At 38.3% G+C, this 17,610-nt stretch overlaps 1 protein-coding gene across 4 annotated transcripts in view; it reads right to left on the bottom strand.

The window, feature by feature from the left end:
* Window positions 1-665: 665 nt before the first annotated feature.
* The window catches only part of MSR1 (macrophage scavenger receptor 1), a 61,956-nt gene continuing 45,011 nt past the window's right edge, over window positions 666-17,610 (bottom strand). For 2 of the 4 annotated variants that reach the window (XM_081808147.1, XM_081808140.1), the window contains exons 8-9: window positions 14,510-14,563; window positions 666-910 (exon numbers count right to left, since the gene is read on the bottom strand). In XM_081808147.1, coding sequence (XP_081664273.1) covers window positions 681-910; window positions 14,510-14,563 — 284 coding nt within the window. In that variant the 3' untranslated portion in view covers window positions 666-680. Of the gene's footprint in view, window positions 911-9,586; window positions 12,112-13,670; window positions 13,886-14,509; window positions 14,564-17,610 lie in introns of those variants that run through there. The other 2 variants (XM_031028285.2, XM_081808167.1) reach the window with 2 other exon arrangements.

The following is a 17,610-nucleotide window of genomic DNA, read 5'->3' as shown; positions in this document are numbered from 1 at the left end:
TTATAGAATAGGTTACTGAGCCATTCAGGTAAAAATACACAAACATGCATGTATCAAAAGAATTATTCAATGTTTTATCAACCTCAAATAGAGAGGAAAGTAACCTTCCTCTTCCCTTATTTCTCATCATGTCTGAAATGATTTGGAGAAGTCATAAGTAGTAGGTATAGAGAACCCATGTAATTGCTTCTTTCTCTTTTATGGTTTCTCACTGTCCTTTCAGAATATAGGTGCTCCATCACAGACCAAGAATAGCTCTCATTCCTGTGGGATATGACTGGGAGGTAAATGCACAAGCCAATGTCCTCCTTTCCAGTTCCACAGAAGACAGAATATGAGTGAGCACATGGGATTGCTCAGATAGATGCCCACAAGACCCAGATCCAGCAAGTGAGCTTCCCAGGATTGTCTGTAGTTCACTTGTCCCTATTTCTCCTGTTCTGCTTTACCAATCACTCTGTTTTCCTCTATATTAGTGTTCTCCAACTAACCAGATGAGTCTAAATAAAATTTAAACATTAAAGATTGCCTGATAGCATATGCCATTTATTTTTAATATCTTTCTTTTCATTTCTCCTTTCCAGGAAAGGCCATTCAAAAAACTCCTGTGTAGGATTTTTCTTCCTATTTTGGATGTTCCTGCTGCTACTTTATTCTATGTATTAGAGAATGCCTACATTTCATTTAAATGTGTGTGTGTGTATGTATTTTTTGTAATTACCTTGTCCAAAGTAAGCTCCTTTATGCACAGCTTGAACACCTTGGTATCCCAGACTCCTACAGATGACCTGTCCACCTCGCAGTTCCCAGTGGTCATCACAAACTGTGCCCCACTGACCATTGTGGAAAATCTCCACTCTGCCCTCATGAGGAGCTCTACCACCAATCAGTCGTACTGTCTTAAGTGGAGCTATAACAAAAACAACCAGTGGTTAATTATATATAAATATTGTTTTATAATGCTTAAAAAATTACATTTTTTCCCAGTAAGTTCCACTATTGAAATAAATATTAAACTTTCTAGCACCACCTGTTGGTCAAGAGTTTAATTACAAGTATTGCATTAGTCAAAACTGAAGAGTAAAATGTTTCAACATTTGTGAGTTACATATACAATTTATATAAGTTACAGATAGGAGAACACTTCAAAGATTATGTTCCAATGACTTTAAAATTCAACAGCTAGAGGTTTGTTAATGTCCTGTAGACTTTTCATACTATTTCAAAAAATTTATATAATGAATTGATTTATTATCTTGCCACACTAACACACAAACTGGAACACATAATCCAGTGATTTTTTGATATAGGAGGTTGAGGAGAAGATATTTTATAATATTATAAACACAAAAATAGATGACCAAAGACCCTGTCTTTTACCAAGAGAATCAAGATAACTGTAGTGACAATATTTATTATTTTGGATATTTTGAGAAATCACTAAAGCAATAAACTTTGTGAAGAAATATACCAAGTTTGTAATTACAAAAATAATTTTGTTCTTCAATGTTTAGTCAAACTGCTATATATGATAAACTTTTATAAAATTTTGATCATGTGCAGGTTTAAATATGAAATGACTCCTATTTAAATATATATATACATTATGGACCTAGAGAGAGAAAAACAAAAGTGTGTAATTAATGTTAAAAAGCAAGTCACTTGGAGAATCAAAATTTCTTTAAAGAACGTGTATTATTCTAGTAAGTTTTTGTTTAAAAATCATTTGGCTGAAGAACAGAATGAAAGGCAGAGACAGAAAATATTTTTTAAAAATTTGGCTAGTGCTAAATAAACAGTATTCGCTAATAATCATAAAAGCCAATGAACAAGTGCAGTTCTATTTAAATATATCTTTTCAAATATAAGTTTGAGAAACACTGTAGTATAAAAAAGCAAGATATAACTTTCAACAAAAATATCCCTCTAATGTGAAAATGGAGTATTAGGAAATGAGTTTACAAAGCTTAATTAATTCAAGAGATATCCAGTAGCTTTTTTTTTCTAATTGGAATAAATTTTGTTGAAACCATAATCTAGTAACAAGTAAAGAATATCAGCCATTTCCTATGATAAAACTGACTGAACCACTCAGAAACATAAAAATCAAACATGTTAATATGTGGTATTACAGTTATAATTATTTTCTTGATCCTTCCAAAATAGAATTCAGTGCTAAATACTGAATTAATGTAACCATGCCCAAGTGCATAAGCCATTCCTCACATAATAAACCTGAGTATAAAACATTCTTAAAGGGAAAATAATTTGTTATTACAGTGTTCAAACTTTCAGTTACCAAGTAAAATACCCATGTGACCCAATCATTCACTATAATTGCCTAACAAAATGGGAAACGATCATCCAGGAGTGGATTGTTTGAAGTTTTAAAATATTAGAGTCATGTAGTATTAAGTAGTGCCACCCCCAAATGTTTGTTTTTACAGAAGTCAAATATAGCCAAGCATAATATGTTTATCATGACGCTATGACAAAACACACATTATATTCAAACATTTGATTACATAAGCTTGATGGTCTTTATGGCCCAAATAAGCGTATGAAAGTGTTCTCACTGTGCATTCTTTATCTCTTACCCTTCCCAAAACGTCATTAAGAAGCTTTGTGTCTGGGGTGCCTGGGTGGCTCAGTCATTAAGCGTCTGCCTTTGGCTCAGGTCATGATCTCAGGGTTCTGGGATCAAGCCCTACATTGGGCTCCCTGCTCTGCGGGAAGCCTGCTTCTCCCTCTCCCACTCCCCCTGCTTGTGTTCCCTCTCTCACCGTCTTTCTCTGTCAAATGAATAAAAAAATATTTAAAAAACAAAGAAGCCTTGTGTCTCCTGGGGCAGTAGTTCTCAAACTTTAGTATCTGTCTCAGTCTTTTCACACTCTGTAACAGAATACCACAGGTGAGTGGCTTAAAGAATAGACATTTATTTCTCACAGTTCTAGAGCCTGGAAGTCCAAGACTAAGGTGGTGGCAGATTTGGTGTCCAGCTTCTTGGCTTGTAGACAGTGTTAAGGCATTTCTGGAGTAAGAGTGGGGAGCCATTTCCTTGCTGAAGGTGAGTTTTGAGCAAAGACAGTAAGTCTAGACCATAAAAGATATTTTAGTAATCTTGGTGTATTTATGCAATACTAATTATAGTATGTGTTTAGATGTGTGTCTTTTCTAGATCTGTGACTGCAGAGAATAACTAAAGCAAAAAACCAAGAGTTGGATAATCTGGATTTTAGCTCTGCCTCTCACACGGTTTCTGTGACCTTATTAAACCATGTAACCACTCTAAGACCAAATTTTTCAACTGTTAAGAAGAGAAAATGATTATTTGATGTTAGTTACATGTTCTTAGTTAATGCACAAAACTTCATGCCAGGCATTTTCCTGGGTTCCAGGAATTATTTGAAACAAACATGTATCCTGCCTTTAGGATTTTTGAGGTCATTGTGAAAGAAGAAATAGTGCATTCTTTATTATGTATTTATTTAAAAAGTTCATTTAAGTAATCTCTACAACTCAATATGGGACTTGAACTCACCATCCTGAGATCAAGAGCTACCTGCTTTTCTGACTGAGCCAGCCAGGTGTCCTGAAATAGTGCATCCTTTAAAATGGTGTATAAATATAAGTTCTTATTTTTACAAGTTTAAAACATTTTGAGGTTGACATTTTGTGATGAAAGCATTGGAATGAATATTATCTGTGATATTAATTACCTAATTCATTAAAAAATTTTGTTTTACTAATTCCCTCTTTAATGCTTTTCCTTCTCAAAAAGGAGTTCTCAACCAACTGGGATAAGTTTTTGCAGATAGACAAAACCTCCCCTGTAATTTCAGATGTGAGTTTATTTGAGCTTTATTTCTAAACATGATTTTTTTTACTATTTTGAAGAGAACCTTCTAGACCAGTAATGAGTCAACTAGGGTCCATGGGCCAATTACAGCCTGCTGTCTGTTTTGTAAATAAAGTTTTATTGGAATGCAGCCATGCCCATTAGTTTACATACTGTCTAAGGTGCTTTTAGGCTACAACAGGAAAGTGAATAGTTGTGACCGAGACCTTCTGGCATGCAAACCACAAATATCTACTATCTGGCCCTATGCAGAAAAAGCTGACCGACCCCTGGTATAGTTGAACACACAATATGTAGACTAGACTGACAGAGGATTTCAGTAGGGATACTCCTGCCAGGGATCCTAGAACTAATAACATCATGACTCATCCCTGCTTCCTTCTCCAGTCTGTCTGAGAACCACTCCATCCCTGTACTTCTTGCTCTTTTCATTTCAGTTATATAACTGCTCACATTTCCCAGATAAACCTTGTTCTCCCATATTTCTGGGGCTTTGATCCCTGTCTGGAATGCTCCCCTACACCCTCCCCTACCCCCTACACACCTTCCAGTTCTTTACCTTCAATCCCAGGGTTTGGCTAGGGTTCCCTCTTCAAACTTCCACAGCACTCCTGACCCACCAGAGCACTCTACACTAGTGAATTTTCTCCACTAAATTAAGATCTTTACAATTAACATTTCAGCGCCTGATAAAATGCAGGTTTTCAATTAGGAATCAATGAAGAGTTATGGTATGAATGAATGAATGAATGAATGAATCACTGTGAGCTCTTCCTGATGTGTAAACTGCATTGCCTGAGTGGATTAAGTCAGTAAATGCTTAAAATATCAAACAATAGAACACACAGAATTCAGTATTTCACAAGTCTCTACAGGGAATACTGTTTCTATGTATAGAAACAATAAGAGAAATCATAAAGGAAAGACAGGTTTAACTGAGATAAACATGAATCCCATTATGGGGAAAAAAAAAATAAAACGATGTGACTACTGAGAGCGCCCCAAGGTGGGAGGGATGATCAGAAGCCTTATGCATTCTAAAATGGTTTTGTAGGTTCAGAGGATTTATTTCTTATTGGCAGACTAATGTTAAATAGAATCTTGGAACTAAATGTCAGTTCAATTTACAATGAGAAATGTAATTGCCTCAAAAACTGAAATATTTGTATCTGCTTGACAAGGCCATTTTCTCCCCGAGGACAATCTGCACAGGAAGTCAAATCACAATCAGTGAATTACTGGCTTAATTAATTTATTAATTTACAATGAAACACAGCAGTGAGATTTTGCCTCTGGGACTGGCCAACACTGTTTGGTTAACACATTTTTTCTTATATATGTTAACACATTCAATTTGACATATCTCTGCTCTGCTTCATTGTAGTTTAACTTTCTACAAGCAATCTCACTCTTTTTTTTTTTAAACAATCTCACTCTTCTTATTTCCCAGTTCTGAAGGGAAGAGTAGAATAGTGATAATTTCTATGTATTCTTAAAAGTCTGTATATAAAATAAAAACATATGAAATATTTATTATAGTAATAGCTTATTCATATTTCTATGACTATAAGATACCGAAAGAAAAATATGTAATAGAGCAGATAATTTACAAAAAGTTTTGTAATTTAAATCTGAAGAAATAATTCCAAATATAAGAAAAGTTAACAAGTTTAGAGGTTATTTTTGCTTTGTTTATTGTAGGCTGTTTTTTAAGATTTTATTTATTTGTTTGTTTGTTTGACAGAGAGCATGCAAGCACAAGCAGGGGGAGCAGCAGGCTGAGAGAGGGAGAAGCAGACTCCCTGCTGAGCTGGGAGCCCAAAATGGGCCTCGATCCCAGGACCCTGGGATCATGACCTGAGCCAAAGGCAAACGCTTAACGCACTGAGCCACCCAGGTGCCCCTAAACATAACCCTTGAGGAGTTCAGTTATTTCAACTATTATCAAATCGTTTACCTCATGGTCATGTTTTCTCTTTTCTTATTATTTATCAGAATTAGGATTTAGGGTTAGATTTATTACAGTGGTATTTATAATAGAGTTCCAACTGTAATAAATTAAAAAAAAAATCTGATTGCAATTTGACCTGGAAGTCCTCACGATGTGGCTGAATTCCTCTAGAAAGGGAATTGATGTTTTCTTTAAGATAATTAGCTTAATGAGGTATTTAGTTACGAAAGAAAGGCACAACCTGGGTATCAGATGTTTGGAGAAGTAGAGTTAAATTTCTCTGGAAAATTACTGTAACGGATTTTGAATCTTACTCTGGAAGTCGACTACTGTCTACTTAAACTGCATTAGCCTGACAATTTTTATAATTTTATGGATTCCATAATGTAAAAGAAGATCCCTGAAATGTGAAAACAAAATACTGACAAGAAACAAATGAAAATGAAATTGCTTTCATAACTACAAAAACAGCAGAATGTCTCAAATTTATCTATGATACAATTTAGGCCTTGAGAACTGGTTGGCAGAGAGGCAGGGACACCTGAAGTAGATCTTCCTCATGCTTAAAGTTCCAGGCCTGCACAGCAAAGATTTAGACATGAGACTGCCCATGCACATGGACATCAGTTCTTGATACCTTCCTGTTACGGACTGAATTATATTCCCCCAAAATGCATCTGTGGAAGGCCTAACACCCAGTGTGACTATATTTAGAGATAGGAGCTCGAAGGAAATAGGTTAAGGTTCATTGAGACCATCTGGGTGGGGCCCTAATCCAACAGGACTAGTGTCCTGAGGGCACCTTGATCTTGTACTTCAGTGTTCAGAACTCTGAGGGAATAGGTTTGTGTTGTTTATGTCCAGTACCAGTCTGTGGTACTTTGTTCTGGCAACCCCTAGCAGACTAATAATACACTTGTTTCTCTTTTTTTCCTCTTTGTGTTTTTGATTAGTTGTAAACAAAATGAGAAATAGAGTACCTCAATGGGTATAAACTTGAAAATACAGCTTTTTCTTTAATTCATAAATGAGAACCAAGCACCCATCCCTGTTATGTCATGATCTGAACACAGTGAAAAACCTTTAACAAAAAATAATCACTTTGTCACTGAAATGTCTACTTTAAAGGCTTAGAAGTTCTATTTCTTTTTTTTTAAGATTTTATTTGTGTGAGAGAGAGAGAAAATGAGTGGGGGGGAGGAGGGGTGGAGGGAGAGGGAGAAGCAGGCTTCCCAAGGAGCAAGGAGCCCCATGTGGGGCTTGGGGGACTCACAGGACTCGATCCCAGGACCCTAGGATCATGACCTGAGCCGAAGGCAGACGCTTAACCAGCTGAGCCACCCAGGCACTCTAGAAGTTCCAATTCTTATTTTAAAAAACTACAAAAGTATTTATTGAGTACCTACTAGATGTCTCAGTAGTAATATTAATTATTCATTTGGCTACCTTCTGTGAATAATATAATACATGTTCTTTTGGTATAGAAATAGTGTTTCTAGGTATAGGTAATAGAGTAGGTAAGAGATTATAACAGAATATAACAGGACAGTTTGGTGTGGGAGATGTTTTGGAATAGAACAGTCATTTTGTAGGAAAGAAATTACACCATAAACCATGTGGAGTTCTGGTAAAAATATTGTGTACAGAAACTGAATATTGGTTGATTCAGGTAAAACAATTTACCTTCCAGCATTTGTAGGAAATGAGAAATCAGAATTACACAAAACTTAATTAGGACGAAGGGTGTTTTTCATTTTGCTAAAGCATTCCCATTAGGATTCCTTTAACCAGTTTGCTTAATGAGCATCTGAAAGGTTGCTGGGATTCAGGTGTTTCACTTGGCAGTGAGTGGGTCAAGCAGATGTGAGTAATTCAGGGGAAGCTGGGAATGAAAGTAACTGGAGAGCCCCAGGAAAGGGCAAGTCTGTAGGTTAAGCCACAACGGGAAATATTTCTTGGACATTTTATGTGCAAGTAACTGTGTGGTTCTAGGGAATTTGGTGTTGAGATTCCCACTGCAGGACAATATGAACCCCTACTTGGACAGGCTTTCATTGACACAAAATAAACGATCTTGTGTTGGTCTAAGACTAAACTGACTGCAGAATGGGAAGCGGGGACCCAGTTCTCTGAGGAGCAGCAGGAAAGCCATTTCACCCTTTGAGGTTGTGGTTGATGAGAAGTGGTGTGTTGGGTCTATTTCACCTGCATTCCGGCCCAGAACTGGATGAATTTCAAATTTTGCTGGTGCAAAAGCTGGAGCTGTACTGATTTTTTTTTTTTCCTTCTAATTGGCTCTGGGAGGAGTTGGGCTGTGTGAGTCAGCTGGCATAGGGACTCATCGGGGCAAGTGCTAACTGCTGGATCCATTCATCATTTAAAGCTCTATTTCAGGGGCGCCTGGGTGGCTCAGTCGTTAAGCATCTCCCTTTGGCTCAGGTCATGATCCCAGAGTCCTGGGATCGAGCCCCGCATCAGGCTCCCTGCTCGGCGGGAAGCCTGCTTCTCCCTCTCCCACTCCTCCTGCTTGTGTTCCCTCTCTCGCTGTCTCTGTCAAATAAATAAAAAATCTATAAAGCTCCATTTCAGTTCATAAGATGTATGAGTTATTCCCATCTATTGTGTTAGTGGAACGTTCAGTGTTTTAGCAACAATGCCCGGACTCACATAAAGCTTTACTTTAAACACCACAGGTGTGCTCCGCTTAGTCCTAACGTGGGCTGCCCAGAAACGTGTAGTGAGGAGTTAAAAGGAGACACAGTAACAGAAGAGGAACATCAAAGCAGCCAAACCTCATTCAAAATCATTAAAATACAGCCAGGGACTGAAGACAGAATATTAACGGGTAGCTCCTTCCCCTGGGGTCTGCAAGTAAATAACTCCTATTACGGATAACGCAAGTTTCACAGGTATTCCAGGGAGACTGTGTTTCTGGATAATAGATTCGGGGCAGAGACTGGGCACAAGAGCTGAAGTAGTAGTAGTGAAGGTGGAAACATAAATACGGATTAATTGAAAACGCTTTTTTTTTTAATTTGAAATAACGGAAGTCATACTGTAAGGATTTTTGTCTCCTGAGCGTCTTCAAATTATAGGCCCATTCTAGAAAAGCAAATTGTTTATTACAGATCTCTTTCTCAGGGCACGTGGGTGGCTCAATTGGTTGGCGTCTGTCTTTGGCTCAGGTCATGATCCCAGCATCCTGGGATCGAGTCCCCCATCGGGCTCCCCGCTTGGTGGGGAGTCCGCTTCTCCCTCTCCCTCTCCCTCTGTCTCTCCCCCTGCTTGTGTTCCCTCTCTCATTCTCTCAAATAAATAATTTTAAAAAATCTCTTTCTCTCTTTTCCTTCTTTCTCCACACCCTCCATGCTAAGTATTTGTGACATTTACATATAAAAATACATAAAACTAGTGTGGGGTTGTTGAATGGAGTCATAGTTACAAACAGGGCCTTTGGGAATTCGTACATTTTGCTTTGAATTTCTGCTCTTCCATTTATCAGCAGTGAGCTTCAGTTTCCAACCTATAAAATGGGAATAATCATAGTCCCTACCTCCAAGGCTCTTCTGAGGTTTAAATGAGAGAATGTGTCAAAAGCCCCTAGCGCACAGCCAGTGTTCTCTAAATGTTCATTGTTGTTAATTACTTAGTGTTTGGAGGAGAAGGTTTGACTTTGGTCAATTGAATGAGAAAGACCAGAAATCACTTAAGATCGTGCTGAGTCCTCAGTAGAAATCAACTGGAAGACAAATTGATATTTCGTATCATTGTATGAGTTTCAAAATAAGACACCTTAAATTCACATCCTAATTATCAGCATGAACAAAGCACAGTAAGAAATACTAACCAATGACACATTGCTAATTGGTATGTTTAGGACAGAGCCTCACACAAAGTGTTTAATTGTACAGCAGGAATTATTTTTGCTTGACTGAAACACCCTTCCAAGTTGGGTGAGAAAGAGCAGGCAAACGCTTGTGACAAGCACGAGAGCTTCGGGTAGACTTCTCTTCACTGCACATTACTCAAGTTGGTATAACTTGTGCATTTGAACTGGGCATTCAGCATCTATTTTTGTCTAGAGGAGAGAAGCCCTTCTCCCCTAATCTGTGGTCTGGGCTGTCAGACAACTTGTGAACTGAGTCCCCTGGAATTTTCTTCCATGGTCTCTGGGATCAAGGGCATGCTGTGGCCAATGTTGACCAAGGCCTGCTAGCAAGAGAAGAGGCTCCCCAGGTTTTAGCTGTCCCCCAGCGCAGAGCGGCATAGGAAGTCACATCTGATTAAACCATGGACAAAGAGATCCAACTCATCTCCACGTGTTTGCATTCATGGACTAGTCAACATTGCCAGTTTTCTAATAATAAGGACCGTCTGAAGACTGGCTGATTCCTCTACCTCCTCTTTTTTTTTTTTTAATTTTTTTTCTTGGAGACTCTGGTGTCACACAGGTGCAGACCCAGAGTACCACTGACAATTCTAATTCGTTTCAGCCTTTCTTGGCGCTTTCTCATCAGCACAGTCTTGGGCTCCTGCTTTGTCCTTCAGAGGCTGGATTCTTGTTTTATTAGGCTGACATTTTGTTCTGACCTCTGTTGACAGCTTCTGGCCTCTGGCATGCACTCTGTTGAGTCATTTCTTTTATTTATAACTTAAGTTCTTCAGCTCGGCTCAGACAAACTCATTGATTTGTGATCTGGTCACACTCGCATTGCTCTATCTAATGTAAAATCTTATCTTATTCTCTAGCATCGCTCTTTTTGTCCGTGACATTTATTTGGCTTCTTGCATTTTCATTTTGCTTTTCCTCCTACCCTGATTACAGAATTTACATGTCTGCACGATACCAGCAAGGAAGAGCGGTTCCAGTTCAGAGAGACCACTGTGAAGTGTACCTTATGTGTTTAAAGCACTTTATGGTTTTACAGAGCATCCTTCCCCACACAATACCTTATGTGATCCTCACAACAACCCTGTGAGGTAGGTGTCACGATGTCCATTTTACAGGAGAGGGAATGGAAGGGCTGAGAGACACATGGACACATGACTCAGAATTTACTAGAAACCTAAGACTGCGAAGCTTGGGTTTATGTGTAAACCTTGAAGGAAACGAGAGGTGTGACAATGTGATCTGTTAATTAATAGAGAAACCTACACAAATATCACACTACCCTATATCTTCCCTGTTCCTTTTTTTTTGGTCGGTCTTTTCTTACCTTGTCTCCTTGTCATTTTTATCCCTTTCTTCACCTACACAAAATATCTCCAGGTCTACTGAAATATTTCTTCATCTTCAGGATCTATAATTGATATTTAAAGTGTAATATACAAGGAGCTTTTTAGAATAAAACATTTCAGTATTATTTTTTCATGATCAAAATATTCTTGCTTCAGATAGCCGGGTCATTTAAGGAAACAAGTTCTATTTTTTGGTCTAAATGTGTTGAATGAACTGTCCAAGCTCTACTTTACTTCACTATAAACTTGAAAAAAAAAAAAAAAGGTTGTAATTTGTAGAATAAGAAGACAAGAAGGTAAACTAAGCTAATCAAAATCAATTTACTTTTTAATATTTTAAGGAATTTAATAATCTTGATCTCCTCCAAACACCTCTAGAGCCCTATTCCTCCCCTTATAAAATTCTGCTGTATTGTAGAAATTGCCCATTTACATGTTTAGGGCTTCCAGGGACAATTAGCTCTATAAGGTGAGAGGCAATAGTCATCTTATTAGCTCCTATGTCCAGCTCCAGGAGGTATGCAATGAACATACGCTGAGTGAATGAATGAGTGAATTAACAAATGCATTTTCTTTTATGTATCTTATCACTTATTGAGAGTATTGTTTTTAAACGTCAAGAACCCACATAGAATCAGTATCCAAGAGATGTCTCCTAGAACCCAATGGGTTAAATTGGGTTCAAAAAACATGAGGTGAGTGGATGGCAGAGGGCTTCTGGCCTGGCTCTGAGAACTGGCATGAGCAGCCCACCAGTCAGTACATGGGAAGCATCCCAGCTAAGGGCGCTAGGAGATGGTGGTGATGGTGGGGTACTGGAGTGGGGAGAGGTAGGAACGTGAGAACAGAGGCCCAAACAGCACAAAGGACCAGGAGAGAAAGCCATGTGGAAGCTGCACACCACACAGGAACCAAAGCCATTTGGGGGATCTTGGAGTTGGTTGTGCTGATGACTTGTCCAGAGGTGAAGGGCCTTAATGAGATGGTAGCAGAGGGTGTCTTGCCCAACCCACCTGATCTTAAAAGGGCCCTGCCCAAATACGATCAGGGGGTTGTACCGGTCCTGACATATATATATATAAAAGAGGAAATCAGTGATTATTCTTTTTATATTTAAATCATGCCTGAAAAATATTAAAATTATATATTAAAATAACTCAATATAAATTATTCTTTATCAGAACTAATTAAAGATGGGGAGAAACAGGCACTTTCATGCAGAATAAATTGGTACAACCTTTTTGGAGCCATTTACAAGAAACCATCAAATTGTAAAATGCATGTCACCTTTGAACTATTGACTCTACTCCTAGCAAATCCTCTATTATAAGATAGTTCCACAAGGTCATGTATGAGACTGCTGAATGTAGCATTGCTTATTAAAGCCAAACCATGGCCAACAAAAATCATCAAGTGTTCATGACTAGGGAAGACTGATGTATTATGGGCACTATGGTATACCCATATAATGGAATATTGGATAGTCATTGAGAGAAAAGAACTAGAGCCACATGTCCCGACATGGGCAAGTGACTGACATACTAACTTCAATCAGGTAAAAGCAGAACATACTGTATAGATGTTTGTGTCTATGATTCTTTCTTTTTGAAACATTATGGAGTTATATATACTCTCTATAGGGGTGGTGCATGGAGGGAAATCTGGAGGCCATAAACACTTATACACAGAAATATCTCTATTGTTGCTTTCACAAAGAAAGTATGAGCATAAAGTTCAAAACAGCCATGAAAATATCTATAGCTGAAAACATTTCTGAACAAATCTGAAAAAAACATTCAAAGCATTTGATAACCTCATGTACCAGAAGACCGGGTGGGTGTTCAGTTTAAAAGACTGCAAAACAGAGAAGTTCTTTACTTGCCAAGCTTACCCAGAGTCAAGGTTAAGTAGCTCAGGAAAGTCTCAGGAAAAGGAGAAAAAGAGATAAAAACCACATCAAAGATAAAGATAAAGGCAGAGATAAAGACAGAGATAAACAGGAAGATAGAGAAAAGAAGTTACACAATGAGCTCAAGTGAAAATAACTGGAGTGACAAGGAGAAAGGAGACCAGGTAGGATAGAAAGTATTACAGCAGACAAAAGTAATCACATTAAAGAAATGGACAGGAAGGAGAAAAGGTATACTAATGTTTCCATTATCTTACTATAATAGTAACAACACTAATAAGCACTGAAAGATGCTAAAGCACTGTGAGGAGACACACAATAATGTTGTTCAATTTAGGGGCGAGAGCCACCAGCAATGCAACAATTGTGAAAAGCATGTACTTGAATGGCTAGCATTCAAGGTGGTGAATCTAAATTGTCTAAGGGCCGTATCCATACACACTACAGGTTAAAATAATTCTGCCATAAGGGAGAGAAATTGGTACTATATTTTTTCTAAATCTTTTTTTTTTTTTTTTTAGATTTTATTTATTTGACAGGGAGAGAGACAGCGAGAGAGGGAACACAAGCAGGGAGAGTGGGAGAGGGAGAAGCAGGCTTCTTGCCCATCAGGGAGCCCGATGCAGGGCTCGATCCCAGGACCCTGGGATCATGACCCGAGCCAAAGGCAGACGCTTAATGACTGAGCCACCCAGGCGCCCCGGTACTATATTTTTAAATAATAACTACAACAGAAAAATGCTAGATTTTTGGTACATTAAAGAATTAGCCATAATCTGTCTAAAGCAGACACTGTTTGGGTAGAGATTAGGATCACTCTGTAGTGGCAGCTATCCCCAGATAGTAGCTATCTCCTGCTGGGAACGCAGGACAGGGGATTCCTCAGTTCCTTTTCATAATCCTTTCACTTGATCTGTGTGGATTCAGCCTAATACACAACAACCGACTTAGAGCATGGCGTGTTGATGACATCCCATCTAACATTTTGTTTTGAAGGGCCAATATATATGAGGTCAGCATCCGATCAACAGAGCTCCCTGTGTCAAATCTATTCTGCTGCAATTTTGAAAGTCTAGGATATAGAATGCAACTTTTCAAGTTTTTAGTAAAACAGAACAAAACACAAAAACCCCAGCCATCAGAGAATTGGTCGGCCAGGGTTCTCAGATTGTCCAACTTCCTAGCTGGAGTCTTTCAGTTTGCTCAGTCAGTAGGTAAGGAGGTACAATTGTTTCTGTTCATAAACTTGATTTTCCTTCAGTAGATTGAAAGTGGCTTGAAAATTGAACAATTTTCTATGTGGAATTTTTAGAAAATTGTGCTCATCAGGAAAACAAAATACAAATGGGTAATGAGACTCAGAGTTGTATAATTTAATCTATTTGTTTTACTCCAATTAGCATGCTTTATTTGGAGAAAACTGTGGCTGACTTCCACAGAACCTCTATGGATTGATGCTGAAGTTGCCCACACTCTCCTTGAGTCCAGACCACTATGATCACAGGCTTGTTTATTATAAGGCACACATAAAAACAATGAAACATAAACTTACTTAGTATGCTTCCACTCCCTTTGTCCCCCTTCTGGCCTTTTGGTCCAGGATTTCCTTGAAAACAAACAAACAAAAAGCAACATTTTTTTTTTGTAATCAGGGCAATTTAATTATTAAAAAAAAAAATAACTGTTGTAAATGGAGACAAAGATGAATTGCTTTAAATGGAGACAGAGCATCACAAGGTAACCCGGAATATCAACTTACCATATCCTACTGTATTCAAATACAATAATGTTGATGTTGATAATAATAATAATGGCTATCATTTTATTTTCACTATTGAAAAATTTTTTAAACTTATTTAAATTCAATTAGTTAACAGATAGTGTATCATTAGTTTCAGATGTAATGGCTATCATTTAAAAAGTCCTATTAGAAACCTGTCCTTGTTCTGGGTAAGTCCCTTTATCCATTATCTCAAGTTATTTATAAGGGCATTAAATATCCCATTTTCCTAAAGCAGACAAAACTGAGGTACAGCACTTTTTGTGCTTATTCATCTTGTTTTTTCCTCTTCTTTGACTTTGCTTTTCTCCCTCCTCCAGGAAGTTTCGTGTCCTATCATCTCATCTGAAACCTTGATTCTATATTTTCCATTACACTTTATCTGGTTTTACATTTCTTTAGAGGGGAGAATCCCAAAGATGGGCTGTGAATGAATTTCTGAGAATGCTAAGATCCTGATGACCTCATCCTGGGGGAAACTTAGAAGGTCTCAAGGGCATCCAAGGCTATAGGCTACTTCCTTTGGCTTTGAGAAACCTCACCTGTTTACAGAAGGGTGTGGTACAAATGCTATCCTTTGATTTGAGGGTCAGGACTTCAAATAGGTACTGGAAACATTGTTAAGACCTTTGATGACTGTTCACGCACAGCTCCACTTTCGAAGGTATATCCAGAAGATCACGTCTTAGTACCAACAAAAAGATTTTAATGGTAACCATGTCATCTCCTGAGAGTGGGGCTATTCTTGTTTATTGATTCTTCTTCCAGCATTCCTCAAATATTTACCTTGCAAGTAATCACCTTTCTTGGCATAAATGTAGGGCTGATCCTAGTACTCTCTTAAGTCAGAATCTTTGTTAATGTTCTTGACTTCCCCCAACAAAATCAAGACCCTCTGTCTTTTCATCCAAGAGCTCAGAGGACATAGTTTCAAATCCATGGCTTTGTAATAGCATACTAACAGCAATTTTAGAAATCTCTATTTGAATTATTTTGCTCTGCTACTTACCAGGTATGTGGCTCAAAACAAGTTTTCAAATCTTTCTGAACTAAAAGCTTATTTTTCTATCAAATGAAAAAATAACACCTTCCATTGCACAGATACCTTAAAAATTAGCAACAGTGTTTATAAAGCATCTTGCCCATGAAGAGATGAATAGAAGAGATGGTAGCTCTTACTGTTTTACATCTTCCAAAGCTTAGCTAGTATTTTCAATAACATCATTATGATTTCAAGTGTTTTTAGTGCCCCTTCTATTAGCTAGACGCTAGGTTAGTTATTTTTACAGATCTGTCATAATTAGCCCAGCTGTTTAGCTATTTCTTTTTCTTTTTTTTTAGATTTACTTATTTATTTATTTGACACAGAGAGAGAGAGAGAGAGAGAGAGAGGGAACAGAGCAGGGGGAGTGGGAGAGGGAGAAGCAGACTCCAGGCTGAGCAAGGAGCCCAATGCGGTGCTCGATCCCAAGACCCTGGGATCATGACCTGAGCCGAAGGCAGACGCTTACTGACTGAGCCACCCAGGCGCCCCTAGCTAAAAATTTTATTTATTTATTTATTTATTTATTTATTTATTTATCAGAGAGAGAGAGAGAGAGAGAGAGACTGAGCACATGCAGGGGGAGCAGCGGGCTGAGGGAGAAGCAGGCTCCCCACTGAGCAAGGTACCCGATGCCTCGATCCCAGGACCCATGACCCTGGAATCATGATTTCAGCTATTTCAATTTTAGATGTGACCATCCTCCATCCTAAGCCTACAGCTGTTTCCTATTTCCTGAAGTCTCCACCTTCAACCTTCTCACTAAACTTACCCTCTTTCCTCTGTCTCTTCAACCATTCCTTTATCTTATCATCAGCATTTAAATAGTATTTGAATCTCTTTCAAAGAAAAAAAAATCAAATGAGAAAACACAACAAACAAAAAACTGACTTCTTTCTTCTCTGAGAGTCAGATTGCTCAAGAATTGGCTCCTCCTCCTTGCCTGATCCTCATCTGCAATTTATCTCTGAGCATCCCGGATCTGATTTCCACTCACCCCACTGAAACCTCTTTCAATAAGTCCTTATAGCAATAATGCAAAGAGCTTTCTGAAGAGTCCTTATAGCAATAATGCAAAGAGTTTCTGTAGAGTTCATTTTCCTTGACCACCTTTTAAAACTCCCTCTCGCCTTTGACTTTTTCATTACTCCTTCCCCAGATTTTCTTCCTCACTCTGGCTGCTTCTGTTCAATCCACTGCTTTGTTCTTCCTGCTCAGCCTGTACCTTCACTACTTAAGGCTTCATCCTGGGCCACTTCTCTTCTGTCTACTCATGAAATAGTATTAAAATCAATGATTCCAGACTTGTTAATTTTAGCCATTCTGACTGGTGAGAAACCTCTCATTGAGGTTTTGATTTGGATTTCCCTGATGCCAAGCGATATTGAGCACTTTTTCATGTGTCAGATGTTGGCGGGGATGCGGAGAAAGGGGAACCCTCCTACACTGTTGGTGGGAATGCAAGCTGGTGCAACCACTCTGGAAAACAGTATGGAGGTTCCTCAAAAACTTGAAAATGGAGCTACCCTATGATCCAGCAATTGCACTACTGGGTGTTTACCCCAAAGATACAAATGTAGTGATCTGAAGGGGTATGTGCACCCCAATGTTTATAGCAGCAATGTCCACAATCGCCAAACTATGGAAAGAGCCAAGATGTCCATCAACAGATGAATGGATAAAGAAGATGTGGTATATATATATACAATGGAATATTATGCAGCCATCAAAAGGAATGAGATCTTGCCATTTGCAATGACGTGGATGGAACTGGAGGGTGTTATGCTGAGCGAAATAAGTCAGAGAAAGACATGTATCATATGATCTCACT

This window comes from Leptonychotes weddellii, chromosome 2 (genome assembly GCF_054177405.1).
Source record: "Leptonychotes weddellii isolate Sample4059 chromosome 2, ASM5417740v2, whole genome shotgun sequence".
NCBI classification, from domain to species: domain Eukaryota; kingdom Metazoa; phylum Chordata; class Mammalia; order Carnivora; family Phocidae; genus Leptonychotes; species Leptonychotes weddellii.
This window is presented reverse-complemented; position numbering and strand designations above follow the sequence as displayed.